At 41.1% G+C, this 19,536-nt stretch overlaps 1 protein-coding gene across 1 annotated transcript; it reads left to right on the top strand.

Annotated features, from left to right (window-relative positions):
• Positions 1 to 273: 273 nt before the first annotated feature.
• On the top strand, positions 274 to 19,240 carry LOC135752196 (uncharacterized). Its single transcript, XM_065270600.2, has 9 exons — positions 274 to 2,903; positions 6,183 to 6,501; positions 6,579 to 6,689; positions 6,783 to 6,944; positions 10,641 to 10,859; positions 11,074 to 11,220; positions 11,633 to 11,873; positions 12,089 to 12,253; positions 13,795 to 19,240. Exons 1-9 carry the CDS (start codon positions 2,284 to 2,286, stop codon positions 16,389 to 16,391), a joined length of 4,581 nt encoding a protein of 1,526 aa, XP_065126672.1. The 5' UTR covers positions 274 to 2,283; the 3' UTR covers positions 16,392 to 19,240.
• The last annotated feature ends 296 nt before the right edge of the window (positions 19,241 to 19,536 follow it).

Here is a 19,536-nt window from a genome sequence, read left to right as displayed (position 1 = left end):
GCCTTTGGTGTGTTGAACCTGTTGTGTTGTCTATTTGAGTTTTAAACTTTGTTACGCTGCTTATATTGGCCAGGATTTTTTAACTCTGTGGGGTCTTCCTGGTTAAATAAATTACAAAAAAATACAGTTTACTAAAACCGTATGTCATTATAAAAACAAAAGCTTTTTTGACCTGGTATTAAAGCATAATGTAGTTTGAAATGAGGGGGGGATTGGGAGACTGAGTCGGAGGAGAGGATTTCAAGCTGGCTAAAATTTTGGAAATGGTGAAATAGAAAAGGATTTAATAGCATTTAAAATGTAGTTATTTTATAATGCATCATCAGACTTGTCACATAACACTTCACAGTCACAGTGGCACTTTAAGATTTTTCCTTAGATTTTCACACTATACAAAATTGTTCTTAAATTGTTAAAACTTTCACTGGCACTGCACCAGCATACTTACACACATTCATACACCCCATCCAGAACCTTACGTTCAGCAAATGAATGCCGCCTTGTGTTCCTTTCACAAAAGGGCACTAAATCACGTTCCTGATCATTTTCCTTCAATTCTCCCTGCTGCTGGAATGATCTTTTCCTAATGCAATCCAGTCCGCCACATCTCTTGCAACATTTAAAAACCCATCTTGCAGAAATACTTGACATATTGACCGCATTTCTATCTCTATTCTCTTTTTGGTTGGTAAACTTGTATGTTGTTATAAGCATCTTTTGTACTATGGCCTTCCTATGACACATCACTTTATTCATTCTAAATTCTCCTGGGTTGATTTTAACCCAATGCTGGGTAATATTATTGGGTTAATAAATAAACCTGCGTTCTGTCCAATATTTACCCAACATTGAGTTAAAAATAGCAGAATTTAAAGTGTTGTTTCCTCTTTGTAAGTCACTTTGAATAAAATGCCTAATTGTAAAAGTTTGTGTGATTTAAATACTCTAGAAAACATACTGAGGAGGAAAAAAAATCATGTCATGTTATTTAAAACCCATCTAAGAAAGTCAAAGTCATCTAAACCCCCCAACTATAGCCCCCAGCCACTGAATTAATGCCATTTCCAGCCCTGAACATAACGTAGGCTATAGGTACACTTAAAGAAAAATATATCATTTATATTTGTTTGTTATTTTACAGATGGTCTCTCTGGCTATTGTTCGTGTTTTCTATCAGAAGTGCTTTTATTCAGCTGGTTTATGTTTTTTCTTTCTTCTTAAGTGTATTTCTATACTCGTGCTCGCACACAAAATTGATGATTTATTTCTCTCCTCCCATCTGCGTGTCGTTATGATGACGCGCCTTGATACCTGAGCAGCAGTCAGAACTGTGGAGCCGCGGACGCGCACGGATGCTGCTGCCATGACAACAGACTTTCACGTGCTCAGACACTGATTTAATATTTATTTAATATCTCTTTCGTCCTTTCCGTCACGAGAGGTCCAAGGATCCGAGTCTGTGAGCTCAACAGGTCGAGTCTGATGATGAACGCGATGTAAACTGTGGTGATGGGATGGATGGGATGGTGTTCGTGAAGGCACGAGGAATAAAGCGCATGTGACCCGAAGACGGACGCGCGTCCTGAGTTCCGGCTCATTTCTCCGGCAATTTTGGGTCTGTTTCTCCTGTTGCGCATCTTCATGTGTGTCTGATTATGATGACGCGCCCTCAAGCGTCTGATCATTGACCGATGTGCACGCGTGTGTTTGTCCTTGTCATTGATGATGAACGTCCTGTAAGTGCCGCGTCTCTCCTTCACATACCGTCTTATATAACAGCATATGTCGGACTGAGAGAGCGTGGCGTCACCGTGACAACCGGATGCGGGAATCCCTGGATCAAGAAATCTGTGACGGCTCGTCGGCGGTGTCGGTTTCGGTGATGAAGGCGCGGTTCGGAGAGGCTGGGCCTCAAGGGCGCGCGTGAGGCAAAATCATGCGAAATGATGGACGGGCGCGTCAAGGGCGAAGGGAGCGTCATCAACGCGCGTTTATTCGGCGGCTCAAGGGCGTTTAAACATGATGAGGACGCGTCGGAGGACAGCGCGGCGTGGAGAGGCGTCCTCTGGAGGAAGCGTAAAGAACTATCCGTCGTTTTACCGACTTTAAGGTCAAACGAACGTCAACTCGTTCTTCTTTTTCTTTACAGGCCGTAATGAACGATCTCACACAGATCAGACCTGCTGCGTTTATCTGACAGAAGTTTAACAGTCATCAGAGAAAGAGTGCGGGCGGGCGGGCGCGCGCTGCTTTCCGATCTGACACCCGCCTGTCATTATCGGTATGGACGGGGCTGCAAATGTCACTGCGGGTACCGCCGGTTCTGCCGCCGGGGACTCTCGAACCGTCCGCAACGGCGACTCCAAAAGGCGCAGTAAAAGCAGCCTGCCGTCTCCCGGCTACCGACTCTCACAGGCGTCCCTGGAGGGCGATCGGGGTGAGTCGCTGCCAGGGCGACGCCGCCCGTCTATCATGAGCTCGACGCGCGACGGCGGGCCCTACCGCCCGTCAACGGCGGCGGGAACCCCGACCACCCCGCTGCCCCTCCCTCTCACGGGCTCGGCCCCGCCCACCGTTCAGCGTTCCGTGGGTTTCGCCGCCTACCGGGCCGCTCTGGCGTCCACCTCCTCCACGGGCACCGGGATGGTCGTGGTGGCCGCCGGACCCGAGACCACCACCACCACGGCGGCCGGGACCCCAGAGGCCTGTCCGGGCCTGGACGGAGAAGATTACAGCTACTCGAACCAGTCCACCTTCATCCAGCGCCAGTTTGGGGCGATGCTGCAGCCGGGCGTCAACAAGTTCTCACTGCGCATGTTCGGCAGTCACAAGGCCGTGGCGCTGGAGCAGGAGAGGCTAAAATCAGCTGGAACCTGGATCATACACCCATACAGCGACTTCAGGTAGAAAGAGAGAGAGAGAATGCTATTCTTTTTTTATTTCTATAACTTATTTTTTCACTTCCCACTTTTTTACTTTATTTTCACTGTTTGTTGGCAGCTCAACTGCAAATGCTTTGGCACTACAGATGTACAGTTTTTGTCATGCCAATAAAGCACATTTAAATTGACAAATTTTGTAAGTCTTGGAATAGTTTTTTTTTTTTTTAAGTTTACTAGTTTGTCTTTCATAGTATTTGGTTGACAGGTAAGTGGGCGGGGCGTCATTACCACACTACAAATTAAGAGCTCAAATGCAATAGCCACTAAACGCCCCCTCCAAAAAAATGAGATAATAATATTGTCTGAATGCTCTCCGCACATATTATATGTTTATCAAATACCTTCACTTCAAATCCACTTAATCCTGGCCTAGCACCACTTTTTTTATCAGAATCCACTAAATGCCACTTCACATTCAAACTTGAGTCCCCTTGTGAGTACTTGGACCTGAATACAAACTGTTGCAGTCACCTGGACCACAGCGCCACCTAACGTGTGCTTGAGTTTCTTCATTTTTACACTTTGACTTTCATTATTTCCAATGTTTCTAGTTACATCTTAGTGATTTTGCAACTGTTAAAGGAATAGTCTACTCATTTTCAATATTAAAATATGTTATTACCTTAACTAAGAACTGTTGAATCATCCCTCTATCATCTGTGTGTGTGCACGTAAGCGCTGGAGCGCGCTGCGACGCTACGATAGCATTTAGCTTAGCCCCATTCATTCAATGGTACCATTTAGAGATAAAGTTAGAAGTGACCAAACACATCAACGTTTTTCCTATTTAAGACGAGTAGTTATACGAGCAAGTTTGGTGGTACAAAATAAAACGTAGCGCTTTTCTAAGCGGATTTAAAAGAGGAACTATATTTTATGGTGTAATAGCACTTTTGGGAGTACTTCGACTCGCCTGAAAAGTCCGCTCCCCTTCTTACTCTCATAATGGGAGAGGGAGGGTGTTACTGCGCCAAGTCGAAGTACTCCCAAAAGTGCTATTACGCCATAAAATATAGTTCCTCTTTTAAATCCGCTTAGAAAAGCGCTATGTTTTATTTTGTACCACCAAACTTGCTCGTATAACTACTCGTCTTAAATAGGAAAAACGTTGATGTGTTTGGTCACTTCTAACTTTATCTCTAAATGGTACCATTGAATGAATGGGGCTAAGCTAAATGCTATCGTAGCGTCGCAGCGCGCTCCAGCGCTTACGTGCACACACACAGATGATAGAGGGATGATTCAACAGTTCTTAGTTAAGGTAATAACATATTTTAATATTGAAAATGAGTAGACTATTCCTTTAACTACAATGAAGTGGAAGTGGAAGTGATTTTCCCATGCAACTAAAGACAGTCAAATTTGTTAAATAAATGACAATGAAATGACAAAAGTGATATATGTAAAAAATAAAGCATTTCAGTTACTAACTTGATGCCTTTTCATTGGCATTAAAGTGAAATTACTAAACTAAACAGCCTGATAAGAAATGCATGTCAGACACACTTAGAGGGTTTTGCATCTGAAGTCTTCAAATGTAATTGGATATTTTCCACTGTAGTTTGTGTGACACGCATTTACCCACGTAAGCAATATACTGATGTTTAAACTCATAGATGTGTACAGACAGACACAGATTTAAATAAACTCACTGAAGTGAATAGATTTCATATTTTCACTACCTAGCATAGAACCTGTTATACTTTTACTGGCTTGGACCTGAACCGTTCAGTGAGCTGATTGGTTGCTGCTCTTGTGTAAATTAATTGAAATGCTGGGTTGTTTAAGTCGATGGTTTGGTCAGATATGGACATTTTGTAGGTTAATTTAATTTGATGTGATGAATTTCTTGTCTTAGAGTGAAGTGAAGTTTTATAGCATCCTAGTATGAACGTGAGCACCATTCGTCTGTATGCTGTCAGAAATGAATATAAATTAAATATTCATAATGTGCTGAATTATTCATTCAGTTTATTCATAATACATTATTCAATCTGTTAAGCATTTAATTATTTTAAACTGGAGCTATGAATAAAGAAATGAGAGAGAGAGGATTGGGGAAAGGGTGGGCTAGGAACTCTTCCCTACCCTTTAATGGCAGAAAAACTTTGAGAAAGTTACACACAGTTCATTTTTGTTTTACAATTATAGAGGGGTATAAGAGTTTGCAAAAGTATTTCACTGTCAGTGTGTCCCACAGATTCTGTCTCACACGTGTAAGTGTTTGCATTGGAACAGTCAAAAGATGAAACCAAAAATTAGGAATGAGCCAAAAGATTGTTAAAAATGAAGTCTAATTCAATATCTGTTATTCCTCAGAAATAATTGTTCTTGATGTTCGTTGTGTGCTGATACACTTGTTGCTATTTTTTATTAGAGTATTGAATCAGTAAGAGGGTTGCAAAGGGGCCAAAGGAAAATATTCCACATTGGAAACTTAACAGGGATTTATGGGAAATTTTTGGGAAATTTATATAAACTTTATCATATACAAACATAAATACAAATTTTAAACATAAGCAGACATGCCTGCAAAATAATTCAAATATTTGAAGAATCCTGATACTTATGCTCATGAAGCCGTGGCTTTATTTGATCAAAACCGCTTCAGAACTAATAAATGAATTGATGAGCATAAAAACATGAATAATGTGTCCAAACTTTTGAGTGATATAGTATGTCTGTATGATAACAGAAAACTGGCTTGCAGAATGTAGAAGAAATGATCTGTGCATGTTATGGATGAATGCAAGTACATGCAGGGGGTGTGGCCTCAGTGCCCTTCAGTAAGCAGTGTGCATGTGATGAAGAAGGGTAGGAATTCACTAAAATTGCATTAAATCTTCTTGTTTTAAACAAAATGATGCTGCAAGTTTTTTTAACTACATTTAAGTTCCCTGTTAATTGCCATGGAAAGTTTCCAGCCTTGAAAATTCCAGAAATTTTGCAACCCTAGTCAGTAGCTGATGTAGAGCGGTGCAGATGAGTTCATTATGTGGATGATGTTGCCTATGTAGACAGCAGACATCAAGGAAGCTCACTATGGTTGAGTCGGTGTGTTCGTGCTCAGCTGGATTGTCGTGTTATCGCTCCATGCAGCTCTGCATCTCTCATATGGAAATGATCAATGCTATTGATCTCCTAACCACAGACAGAGATAATCAGACTGTTACAGAGAGACATGAGGAGATGATTCAGTGAGCAATCTTAATGTCTGTCTGTCTGTCTGTTTGTCTGCAGGTTTTATTGGGACCTCCTCATGCTTCTGCTTATGGTGGGAAACCTCATCATTCTTCCTGTGGGCATCACGTTCTTCAAGGATGAGAACACGCCTCCGTGGATCATTTTTAACGTGGTGTCAGATACTCTCTTTCTTGTGGATTTGGTGCTAAACTTTCGGACCGGTATCGTGAAGGAGGACAGCACCGAGATCCTACTGGACCCCAAAGCCATCCGTCAGCGTTACCTGAAGAGCTGGTTTCTCGTGGACTTTGTGTCTTCGATCCCAGTGGATTACATCTTCCTGATGGTGGACCTGGAAGCTCGGCTGGACTCCGAGGTAGAACGACAGTCTGAGTTTCAGGCGATCGGGTGAGTTTGTGTGAATTGGATTTGATCCTTTACTCTTTCCCGCAGGTTTATCGGACCGCCCGAGCGCTGCGGATTGTTCGATTCACAAAGATTCTGAGCTTGCTGCGATTACTGCGCCTGTCTCGACTCATACGATACATCCACCAGTGGGAAGAGGTGAGACAGACAGACAGACAGACAGACGATTAAATGACTCTGGATGGGCATGTGTCTGATGCTCAGATTGCGATGGGTTTGTCTTCCTCACAGATCTTCCACATGACCTATGACTTGGCCAGTGCGATGGTGAGGATCGTCAATCTGATTGGCATGATGCTTCTGCTGTGTCACTGGGACGGCTGTCTGCAGTTTCTGGTGCCCATGCTGCAGGACTTCCCATCTGACTGCTGGGTCTCTAAAAACAGTATGGTGGTGAGTGAGTTGCTGCTCCGCCCTCTCATCTGTCATTGGTCAGAAAAACAAAGTCACAGTCATTCCAGTGGTCTTATCAGAGGTTGGCATGACCAGCTGTGTGAGTATTGCTTAGTGTGTGTGTACCTGGTAATTATCACGTTGTGGGGACCAATTGTCCCCACAAAGATAGGAATACCAGTATTTTTGTGACCTTGTGGGGACATTTTGATGTCCCCATGAGGAAACAAGCTTATAAATCAAACAGAATGATGTTTCTTGAAAATGTGAAGTAGGAAAAGGGTTTCTGTGATGGTTGGGGTTAGGGAATGGGGTAGGTAAGGGGAATAGGATATACAGTTTGTACGGTATAAAATGCATTACGTCTATGGAATGTCCCCACAAAACATGGAAACCAGAATGTGTGTGTGTGTGTGTGTGTGTGTGTGTGTGTGTGTGTGTGTGTGTGTGTGTGTACCTGGTAATTATCACGTTGTGGGGACCAATTGTCCAGTAGCAGTTTTAACATAAAGTGGCATGGCATCTTACGCACAGAAGCCACTGGCACGTGCCACTATGTTTTGTGGCACTTCCGGGTTCCATTGGCTCGTACCAGTGGCTCGTCGAGTGGCACTTCCGCTGTCCAGTGGCTCATACCACTCCGTTTGGTTGCTCGTACACTGACACATGTCAGTAAAACTTAGGTCTGTTGGATTGAGGCATGTGGCACTGATAGTCACTGATCGATCATTACAGATTCGAGCGTAACTTACGCGTGCTGCTGCTATGTTCATTTAATTGTGACACAATGATTTTGTGTGTCCTTTTTGACTCTGATGTTTCAGGTAACCGAATGCGTAAATTGAGTCGAGAGCTAAATATATCATCTTGACGCTCGTTCATAAAGGAATTGTATGATCACAATATTTAAAATGGAAATGCATAATATTTTGAGTGTTTTCATTTAATAAAGCACAGTATTTGTCTGAGCCATGGTCGTGTGAACATTGTGCCTTTTCTTAATATTTAATCAGTTTTTGTAAATCTTTTTTTTTTTAAGTAGTATGCCTAATTTAGGTGAGTCTACTAGATACCCTTTAAATGAAAGACGAGATCGAAGAAAAAAACTGACCCCTTCTTAAAGCACACTGTAGGAAAAACTGTGTTTGATTTAATCATTTGTAAAGTGTTTTGCTAAGTGTTTTGTAAATCTGTTTTGCTTTGAAATAATCCAACAATTTATTTAAAATAATTACTATCTCATAAATGTTGTGAAATAATAATTTGTTCAAACCCTTATTTCTTATAGACAACAATCTATATAGACTGTATAAAATGTAATTTTGAAGGGCACGTGACGTATCTGCACTGTCAACACCGTGTAAATATCAAGTTGTAAAAAAATTAAATAAATATCAAGTTGTAAAATATGTAATAGGACATTGTTTTTAAACATAAACATGGTTAGACTGACACCTACTGTTTTGGTGTGCATGTGTGTAAATGCGGTACTTGCAGAAAAAAATATTATAATATTCTGCGAGATTCTTATAAATGACACTTTTTATTAAATACAACACATTGGCACTGGTTACAAATAAAAACATGCCACTCACAGACTACATTTTCACAAATAATGCAATTAGAAAATTTATATTAAAAACTAACAGTATTATGCAATATAGCTCAGGCATGTTGTGCTTTATTAAATATATAAAATATTTGCCTTCCCATTTTAAATATTTACATTTTTAATACTTAAATTGTGAATTATGATCATACAATTGTTGAACGATCATCAAGATGTCCTATTTAGCTCTCGATGCATTTCACGCATTCGGTTACCTGAAACACCAGACAGTCAAAAAGGACACACAAAATCATTGTGTCACAATTAAATGAACATAGCAGCAGCACGCGTAAGTTACTCTCGGATCTGTAATGATCGATCGGTGACTTCAGTGCCACATGCCTCAATCCAACAGACCTAAGTTTTACTGACATGTGTCAGTAGACAACCCACAAACGGAATGGTATGAGCCACTGGACATCGGAAGTGCCACTCGACGAGCCACCACTAAACAGTGACATGAGCCACTGGACAGCGGAAGTGCCACTCGACGAGCCACTGGTACGAGCCAATTGAAACCGGAAGTGCCACAAAACGTAGTGGCACGTGCCACTGGCTTCTGTGCGTAAGATGCCATGCCACTTAATGTTAAAACCCCTTCTCCAATTGTCCCCACAAAGATAGGAATACCAGTGTTTTTGTGACCTTGTGGGGACATTTTGATGTCCCCATGAGGAAACAAGCTAATAAATCAAACAAAATGATGTTTCTTAAAAATCTTAGTTATCAGAAAGGTTTCTGTGATGGTTGGGGTTAGGGAATGGGGCAGGTAAGGGGAATAGAATATACAGTTTGTATGGTATAAAATGCATTACGTCTATGGAATGTCTCCACAAAACATGGAAACCAGAATGTGTGTGTGTGTGTGTGTGTGGTTCTCAAACTCATGTTTTAATGTTGCCTCCATATTCTGATAAGACAAGCAGAAGCATGCAGTAACATCACACACATTTTGTCCCCATACTGTAGGGATTACCAGGACCACACACACACACACACACACACACACACACACACACACACACACACACATCTCTTTCTCTCTCTCTCTCTCTCTCTCTCTCTCTCTCTCTCTAATACACACACAGCTGACAGGTTTCTACCTCTGTTGTCGTGGTGATGGTTGCTGGGCAGCTGATGCTATGAGTTCTCAGTAGAGCAGTGGATCTGAGATGAGTTTAGTCTTAAGAAGATGATAAACAAAAGCTGTGTCCCAATTTGAAGGCTGGGACCTTTAAAGGACTCGACCTCAGAAGATAAGCACTCTGTCTGTGAAAGTGGCAGCCTCCGAAGTCCACATAGAGAACTGAAATGAGACGGTCTAACCTGTCAGCGGGACACAGCAGAGACGTTTCTGACTTATTAAAATAAATATTGAACCAGAAATGTTTTTATTTTATTTTAGAAAATATCACACGTTGATGTAGATTAAACTAACCAACAGTATATCAAATTAATCAACCTAAGAAATATACACAACATACACAGAATAATATTACAGTTTTTCTGAATTGCTAAAACACTAAACCCCGTTCTCTGACAGTCACCAGCATACCAGCACCAAAACACAACATATGATGGTCTTGCTGGTATGCTGTTTTTTTCAGCAGGGTTATCTTATTGTTTCTATAAGTTTGCTCAATGATGATATTGTTTCATAATCATGTTTTTATGTTTAAATATTTGTGCATGTTATTCCTGTACAGCAGTGCACATTAGGAAAAGAGCTATGGGAATGAAATTGAAGTTTAGATACTTGAGCTTTATCTGAACAGCATTGTTTGAAAGCAACTTTAGTGTCAGGCTGAAATCTCAAGTGAACACAGTGCCAGAGAAAATCTCCATGACGTGTTTGGAAGATTTCTCAGGAGGAACCAAGAGAGATCCATCACATCTGGTCATCAAACAAGCAGTCCCAACAACAATAAAGACATCAGTAAATTATCTTAAAGAATATCAGATCAGACAGCAAGCAAAAAACAGAAAAAGCAGCTGCACCCAATGAATAAATGGTTAGAGAGGACAGCAGCACGCGGCAGAAGCAGATGGGTTTGAATCTCTGTGTGTTTGTGTGTTTTTTGTCTCAGAATGACACGTGGGGCGTGCAGTACTCCTACGCTCTGTTCAAGGCCATGAGTCACATGCTCTGCATCGGCTACGGCGCTCAGGCCCCTGAGGGCATGACGGATGTTTGGTTAACCATGCTGAGCATGATCGTGGGTGCCACCTGCTATGCCATGTTTATCGGGCACGCGACGGCCCTCATCCAGTCGCTGGACTCTTCTCGGCGACAGTATCAAGAGAAGGTGAAACAGCCACAGAGAAACCCATCTGTCTGATCACATCCTCCTATGTTCAGCATTTTTACACATTTACTAAAACTATTTGGTTTTGCTGTGACTTCATTTTACAGTGTACTGAATATTCTTCTTTATAAATGCAATGGTTTCAGGATGTTTATATTTCTGTGAATGATGATGAATAACAGGACTAAGAGTATGTGTTTCTCTTGTGTTGTAGTATAAGCAGGTGGAGCAGTACATGTCATTTCATAAACTACCAGCAGATGTCAGACAGAAGATCCATGAGTATTATGAACATCGATACCAGGGCAAGATGTTTGATGAGGAGAACATTCTGGGAGAGTTGAGCGAGCCGTTAAAAGAGGTCTGTATACAATATACACTCAGAACTGCCTTAGATTTATTTTTATTTTTTCAAGTTAAATGACAAAGTAGTTTTAGGGTGACTACAATTTTATGAGTGAATACAAAGACAAATTAAAGATCTCATTAAAAATTAGGGTTATTACATAAAATTTCTGACATTTTCCTACAATACATGTAAAAACATTAGCATTTTATTATTGAGAAATGCATTTAAACTAGTTCTCTCTGCAGTATTCAAGATCATAAAACACTGCATTTTTGTTATTTTGGCCATGTTTTTCCTATTTCAGTTTTCAGTAAATAAATGCAAATTAAAACATTTTTATTAGGGACTTGGCAGAATGAATCAAAAAAGATGACTTTACTCAAACACATACCTAATTAATGTTGGTATTGTGTGTCTTGAACAGGAAATCGTGAGCTTCAACTGCCGCAGTCTGGTGGCTAACATGCCACTTTTTGCTAACGCCGATCCGAACTTCGTAACGGCAGTTCTCACAAAACTGAAATTCGAAGTGTTCCAGCCCAACGACTTCATCATTCGCGAGGGAACCGTCGGCCGCAAAATGTATTTCATCCAGCACGGTCGGGTCAGCGTGCTGACGCGCGGCAACAGAGAGACCAAACTCAGTGATGGCTCATATTTTGGAGGTGAGTTTCAGTGCGCGAGGTCCTGCAGAGTTTATCTCAAACACAAATATAATCGTGGTTTGCTTAAAAAAAAAACAGACAGTGTTTGTTTTGGGATCACAGCTGGACCTCAACTCTTCAGGAGCACTTTGACACAACTGAACCGCATTATTGGATGTAAATGGCTCATATTTCTATCTTTGCTTTCTGTTGTGATGTCTCTGTCTGTCTTACAGAGATCTGTCTGTTGACTCGTGGCAGAAGGACAGCAAGCGTCCGAGCAGACACGTACTGTCGTCTTTACTCTTTGAGTGTGGACAGTTTCAATGAGGTTTTGGAGGAGCATCCCATGATGAGACGGGCTTTCGAGACCGTGGCAGCTGACAGACTTGATCGGATTGGTAGTAACTTTATACTCGTAATCCCTCTAACTGTTTATGTTGAGCAAAAGATAATTGTACTAGGCAGAGCCCGTTTATAACTTTAGTCTATATAACTTTATTCAGAGTTTTCCGGAGTCGAACATGATCATTCACACACACATTGTAGCTTAAATTGATTTCAATTCATTTATAATGAATATAGCCCCTACAAATACATAGACTATAGGAATTGTTTTAATTTAATTTTGATTGTTTAGGTATCTGGAGCTTTTTTATATCTAACTTATACAAATCTTAGAATAGAACAGATTTTACACCGGATGAAAACTGATCGCTTGGTTTTTAATTCATGGAATTTGAAGTTTTTCATGATTTTACATGTATATATCATTCTGTCAAATAAAGAAGAGCTGAGATGCAAAAGCCGCTTAACCCCACGCCTTGGCACGTATCATACAGCCGCGCAAAAAATTAAGAGACCGTTTCAATGGACCCTTTCAGTTTTTCTAGATGTACTATTTATGTGTTTAAGTAAAAAGATCATTTTTGTATCATTCTGTCAACTACCGACAACATTTCTGCCATAAAAGTAATGTTTTAATATGCATTTATTTACATGGTCAAAATAGCAACTGCAGAGAAGACAAGTTCAAATTCATTTCTCAACAGCAAAATTAAAAAAAGTTTAGGTTTTTTAGCCACATCTTTCATGAGTCTTGTCATGCTCTCAGTCTTTAACATTTGTTGTTGGGTGACTTTATGTTTGCTTTTGTTGAAATTGAACAGACAGTACATCTAGAAATGATGATTAAAGTCAAACTGGAGTGTCCGCAGCTGTATGTTTATTAATTACTCTCGTTTCAGATCTGCTTAATCTCGGCCTCAGGTCATTTAGCAATACAGCTTTGTTGCTACGTCACGACACAAGTGTTTTGCCCAGGCTAAGGAGGTTTATCGAATGTTAAAGGATATTGACCAAATGTTTGAGCATTTTACCTTTGTTCAGAGAGGACATTGTTTAAATACCAATAAAATTACAAAAGTGACAACAAGGTCTTTCAATTACTGACGATTTCATTGCAATGAAAGTGAAATTATTGAACCTAAACATAAAAGCCAGATGCACTTAGAGGGCTTTTGCATTAAATAGGTTATGGCAAATCTCATATTACACGTCTCTGGTCTAAATCTAGCGCTATAAAATAATGGTAAAACATACAGTGCAGAAGGCCTTCACAATATTTTTTAACTGTTATCAAAATTTTGTTTATAAAGAGAGGAAAAAATAATGAATATTAACTTGAGTATGTTATGAACATGGAAATAGATACTAATAAACTATTTATTTTGAGTCTAACATATGTGTCAAAATACCACAGTAAAAATGTGATCGAATTAATAAGGTGCAGTTTCAAGTTTGCACAGTGTCTTTTTTTTTGCTCATCAGTGTGCTCATCAAGTATTTCAGTTGTTTATTTGAAATTGTCCTTGCAGTGCAATGGGCCTTTTTGGGACAGTTTTTCTTACATTTTCCCCCTTCTTTCCTTTTGGTCTCACAGGTAAGAAGAACTCTATTTTGTTGCGCAAGACCTCTCAGGGAGGATCTGTGGCAGGTAGCAGTTTGGGACGGGGCGGAGGCAGCCGCGGCGGGGGAGCAGGCGGTGCCGGCTTGGGTTCCTGTGACAGCATGTTGGTTCAACAGATAGTTAAGCATGACAGCATGCCCGCCATGCAGGACCTTTCTGTTGGCAACCGTGGCAGCAGCGGAGGCACAGTCTCACCTCGCCCTCATCCGGTGATCTGGGCGCCTCTGGTCCATGCACCTCTCCAGACCGCGGCTGCCACAACCAACGTGGCCATTGCCTTGATGCATCAGCAGCAGCAACAGCAGCAGTTACAGCAGCAGCTACAGCAGCAACATGCCCTAGGAGCCCCCATTTTCCTTCCCTCCACTCTTCCTATTTCGCCCTCTCCCTTGCCCTGCCCTCTTTCACCTCCCCGTCCACCCATGCTGCACCCTAGGCAGTCATTTAGCTCCCTAATAGGATTAATGGGTGGACTGCCCTCCAGAGGAGTTCCATCTTCTGTAACTCCCACGCCCTCCGCGATGGGGCCGACTGCTATGGGAGTGGCTACTGCAGCAGTTGGAGGTGTTGTTGGTGTCACAAAAACTCCACCTACACCTGCATCTGCAGTTTCTGCCCCCCTGCAAGCAGGCAAAACTCTTCATCACAATTCCCGCTTTCACATAGAACCCACAAAAGGGAGTCAGACATCACCTCTCAATAAAGCTGTGCCTCCCTCTTCAGCCGTTGCAGCGGTGTCCAGTGAAGGACGAAATCTGGGTTCTAGTCAGCAGGGGGCTAAAGAGGCATTACTGCGTCATGTTGGAGGAGGCAGCACCCAGGGTCTCCCAATGATAGGTCGGCTTACTCAGGAGGCCAGATTGCTCTCTGCCTCCCAACCAACCCTGCCTCATCGTGGATGGGCGGCTGTACAGCCTCACCCGCCGCTTCATCGTAAAGCCTCTGGAGGAAACTTGCTGCCAGCACCCTTCCTTATGTCCTCAGGACTTGCTAGAGGAGGAAGTGCAGGTGTTCTGAGCTCAAATGTTCCACACCCCGGTGTAGCACAAACACCCATTCACACACCTCTGATGTTGCCCTCTCAGCTGGTACATGCACCTCCACTCCCAGCAGTTTTAGGGTCCACTCTATCACCTCTTGCCCCCTTCACCTCCTCAAAACAGCCCCCTCTTTGTTCCACCAACCCCCCTTCAGCCTTTACATCCTCTGCTCTAGGTGTCTCTCAAATCCCGCGCCCCAAACCTGGCTCTGCGATATTGACTCCTCCCTCAACATCTCCTCCTCCCTCACTCTGCCCTCTTTCTACCTCTCAGTTGATCTCCAGTTCTCCAGCTTCTTCCTCTGGCCCCTCTTTGACACAGCACTCGCGCACCAAACTCTCTCAGACACCTCCACCTCCTTCACCGTTGTCTTGCACCACCAACTCAACACCCACTGTAACTCCTTCTCAAACTCCCATTCAAACCCCTACCCATACCAGGACCCCAACCCCAATTCAAACTCCGATTCAAACTCCCACCCAAACTAGAATACCAACCTCTGTTCAAGACCTGATTAAGACATCTTCCCAAACTCAAGCATCAACTGTCACCCAGTCTAAAACAACAGCTGTCATTCAAACCCAGTCCCAAGCTAGATGTCCAACTTCTGTCCAGATCCTTACAGCTACACAAACTCAAATTCAGTCTAATTCTTCAGTTCAGAGTCCAGTTTATGTCCAACCCCAAGCATCCATGCAAACTACCACTAAAACTCTAAGCTCAACTTTGAGCCAGAGTACTGCATTCCAGACCGCAGCTGCTGTCCCGGTTCTTGGGCCTCCTTCAGCACATTCACCAGGATCCAGTCAAAGCCAGACTTCCACTCCCATCAATAGCCCCGCTCAGAGCAGATCTTCAACTCCTGTTATAACTCCTTCCCAGACACCTGTACAAACTCCTACCACTCAAACCTTAAATACATCTCAAGTTTCAGTTCCTAACCAAACCCATGCCCTTAAACAAACTCAATCTGTAATAGCCCCTGATACTGCATCTTCTACTGTGTCACAGACTCTTGCAATCAGTCCTTCCCTTGCTGTTCAACCTTCAACTGCATCACATTTTTCTGCACTCAGTCCATCTCCTGCATCTTCTACTGCATCAAATTCCCCTGCACTCAGTCCATCCCCTGCCACTGCACCTTATACTGCATCACGTTCTCCTGCACTTAGTCCATCTCCTGCATCTTCAACTGCATCACGTTCTCCTGCCCTCAGTCCATCTCCTGCATCTTCAACTGCATCACGTTCTCCTGCCCTCAGTCCATCTCCTGCATCTTCAACTGCATCACGTTCTCCTGCCCTCAGTCCATCTCCTGCATCTTCTACTGCATCACATTGTCCTGCACTCAGTCCATCCCCTACCACTTCATTCAATCCTACTGTAAATTCGTCTCCCATTTCCACCTCTACTGGCCTCCAGACCTCCTCCACTATCACTTCACCAAAAGAAGAAAGTAAAATCTTGGATGTGCCTCAGAAACAGAGAGACTCTGAGACAAAAAGACAGAACTCTTCTGCTAACATATGATGAGTAGGTGGACACTGAGGCAAATATCTGGTCCGGGCCTCATGTTGTTCAATGGCAGCGTTTAGGAGCTGAATTACATGCAAGAACATATCAGTTATATCAATGCAGACTCTGAAGGTTTCATGAGCATGCTGTGCTGGTCTGATCTTGGGAAAAACGTGTTTTCTCCCACGTATCAAGATCCAATGAAACAGCTGCAAGTCTTCAATTCAGTAGTTGAGTCTGATTTAGTGTGTCTTATTTGTTGTCCACTATCCAATAGCTGATGTAGCTACATGAAGGAGTAAATTAAATGAAACAAAAAAACAGTTTGTGATCCTGAAAACATTTTACCAAACACTAGAGGTAGTTGGTCTAATGAGTGTTGGATGCCCTTTTAGACCTTAATACTGTTCATCTGATAGATGAAAGATTTTAATTTTTGATAGTATAGATACTATTTCTGTCATTTGCCAAAAAATGTTGCTGATAATCTTAAAGCGAATGTAGTTACAGAAGACTGAGCTGTATCTCTGCCACTACTGTCTATTGTTATTGTGAGGAAGTACAATCAGCAGTAGTTTTTTTAATAGAGCACATCTACCACTTTATCTAACATCAGGAGTTTAGCCTTAAATCAGCTTTAAATGGCCATTATGAATTCATCTCCAGATTTTTACTGGGATCAACATGGCACTGAAACCTTGAAAAAACAAACATCATTTTCTGGTCAGTAAAGAGGTCCACTGCCTGTAGAATGAGCTATTAGATAACGCGTTTCACATTGTTGCCCTCATTCATGTGTGTAGAAATCTTTATGAAGACCACCAGCTGGGGAGTTTTCAAACATATTAGCTGTGTCCCAATTCAAGGGCTGCAACCTTATAAGCATGCAACCTTAAAAGGTGAGCACTCAGTCTTTCAAGGTGGAAGCCTCAGAAGTTCGCGAAGAGAACTAAAATGAGACTGTCTAACCTTTGGATGACCCATAACTGGCGTCACCTGCTGCACGCGCCTGTCAGCAGGACACAGCTGAGACGTTTCTGACTTAATAAAATAAATATGAAATCCAAAAAATATAAATTTATTTTAGAAATATGACACGTTGATGTATATTAAACTATTCAACAGTATACCAAATTAATCAACCTTATAAATATACACAACATAAAAAGAATAATATTAACACAAAACATAACTTATAATACTAAAACAGTGACAAGAAAAAATGTTTTCTGATAAATACACTTTTATTTAATAAAGGTTTTAATTGTTTATTTTAGAATATCCACCCATTATATGCAGACGCGCAATGACTCTTGGGATATCCTCGGCTGTTAAGGATGCATTCGTTCTATCCTTAACAGTGCGGAGAAATGAGGACGCATTTTGAGGCTTCATTCTAAGCATCCTTTGAATTGGGACGGCCTTACTAGCCTCAAGTTGCGCTGCTGTGACGCAATTGGTCTTAAAATACGTCATTAGAAGGTTGCAGCCTTTGAATTGGGACACAGCCATTCTGTCATTAGAGACTGAATGTCACAAGAGTAGAATCACAGTAGAAAAAAGTTTTTCAAAAGCAAATCATTTCTTTTAAAATACATTTATAATGTAATGTGTTCAAGTGTTCTCAGGCGGCACCATATTGAAAAGATGTTTCGATGAAGTTAACGTAGATTTCACTGCCTATAAACCTCTGGTGCACTGTATAGTAAGTTCTGTGGAAAATATATTTCTGCAAAACAAAACCAATTCATTATGCTCTCTTTTGTGCACTTCCATTTATTAAAATATTAACAAGCGATCACCTGTCAGTATAAATTTAAATCAAATTTGAAAATGATGTAATATCACTGTAATGGCAAACCTTTAAGCATTTTAGCTGTTTAGGTCACTTTTCTTTAAGACTTGATTGTGGAAATATAAAAAAACCTGCACAGTAAAAAAACAATGAAGGAATGTTTGATCGATGCCATCACTTCATTCATTTTCTTTTCAATCATTATGCAGCATAAGACAATTTTTAAAGAAGATGCACAGACTCTTTAACTTTAAATGTGATTGGGTAAAGAAAGTGCACAGTTTGATTTTAGATGAATGTTATTGCAGCCGCTTATGTTTTCTTATGCAATAAAATAAAAACAAACTTTAATCGATGGCCAATGTGACATGCTCTGCAGCAGCATTTCATATCATACAATTCAGTGTCTAGAAGTGTAACACTTGATATCAAACGTTATTGTTTAATGTTCAATGAAATGTCAGATTTGCCATTATATAACTTCTAATTTGTGACTTAATGAAAGAAGACTTATTAAAAGCTCTCATATATATTTTATCTTTTGATAAAACATGAAGCAATTTATTAGTAGTTTTTTTTTGTCTCAGGTGTTTGATGTTAGTTTTGGACTATATGACTATTAAGTTAATATGCTAATTAACTACTGTAAGTGACATTGTGTTTGTTTTAATCGTGTGTTACAGTAAATTTGCTCCTTCTTACCTGCACAGCGGTGCTTTAGCTTCAGCTAGACAGATTCTGTCAATATCACTGCCTCTGTATGTCTGTCAGTACCCCATAATACTGTACACACATCTGATGTCTTAAGCTTTCTCTCAGTGCTGTTGTACTGTAGTTGCTCAAACACACACACAGTCAGTATGAATCTCTATCTTGTTGTGCTCAGTGCTGTTCTTAAGTGTTTTGTGCCGATAGTGAGATTTTCTCCTCTAATACCATGTTGCCTAGATTGCACATTTAAGGACCAAATGTTAATTTTTATTTGTCGTCACAGCTTTTGAGAAAAATAAATAATAAAAATACCTGCTAAAATATATAAGATAAACAATGATGAACGATTGAAAATGTTTTTTGCCAAATCACAATAAAGTGAATTCAGAATCAATTTTCTGTGTAAGAATCTATTAACACAAACACGCACACTCACTCTCACACACACAAAATAAACAGTGTGTAAACAGACACAACCACTTTTAACATTCATTTATATTTAAATCCTGACAGTCTCCAGTCAGTCTTCCATTGACTTTATATTTCTAAAAGTCCAAATAAGAGACACTGAGTGACATCTACAGGACAGATCTCAGATCAGATATCTCTCTCTCTCGCTCTCTCCTCCACTGACATTATTTGACATGCAAATTT

This window comes from Paramisgurnus dabryanus, chromosome 13, assembly GCF_030506205.2.
Source record: "Paramisgurnus dabryanus chromosome 13, PD_genome_1.1, whole genome shotgun sequence".
In the NCBI taxonomy this organism is placed as follows: domain Eukaryota; kingdom Metazoa; phylum Chordata; class Actinopteri; order Cypriniformes; family Cobitidae; genus Paramisgurnus; species Paramisgurnus dabryanus.
Note: the sequence above shows the minus strand (reverse complement) of the source record. Positions and strands in the feature narration are given on the sequence as shown.

Excerpts from the sequence above, each read along its gene's own strand:
- LOC135752196 (XM_065270600.2), top strand. The coding sequence starts at position 2,284 with ATGGACGGGGCTGCAAATGTCACTGCGGGTACCGCCGGTTCTGCCGCC. Across the intron at positions 6,945-10,640 it reads TCTCTAAAAACAGTATGGTG|AATGACACGTGGGGCGTGCA; the intron begins GTGAGTGAGTTG and ends TTTTTGTCTCAG. Across the intron at positions 12,254-13,794 it reads TGACAGACTTGATCGGATTG|GTAAGAAGAACTCTATTTTG; the intron begins GTAGTAACTTTA and ends TTGGTCTCACAG.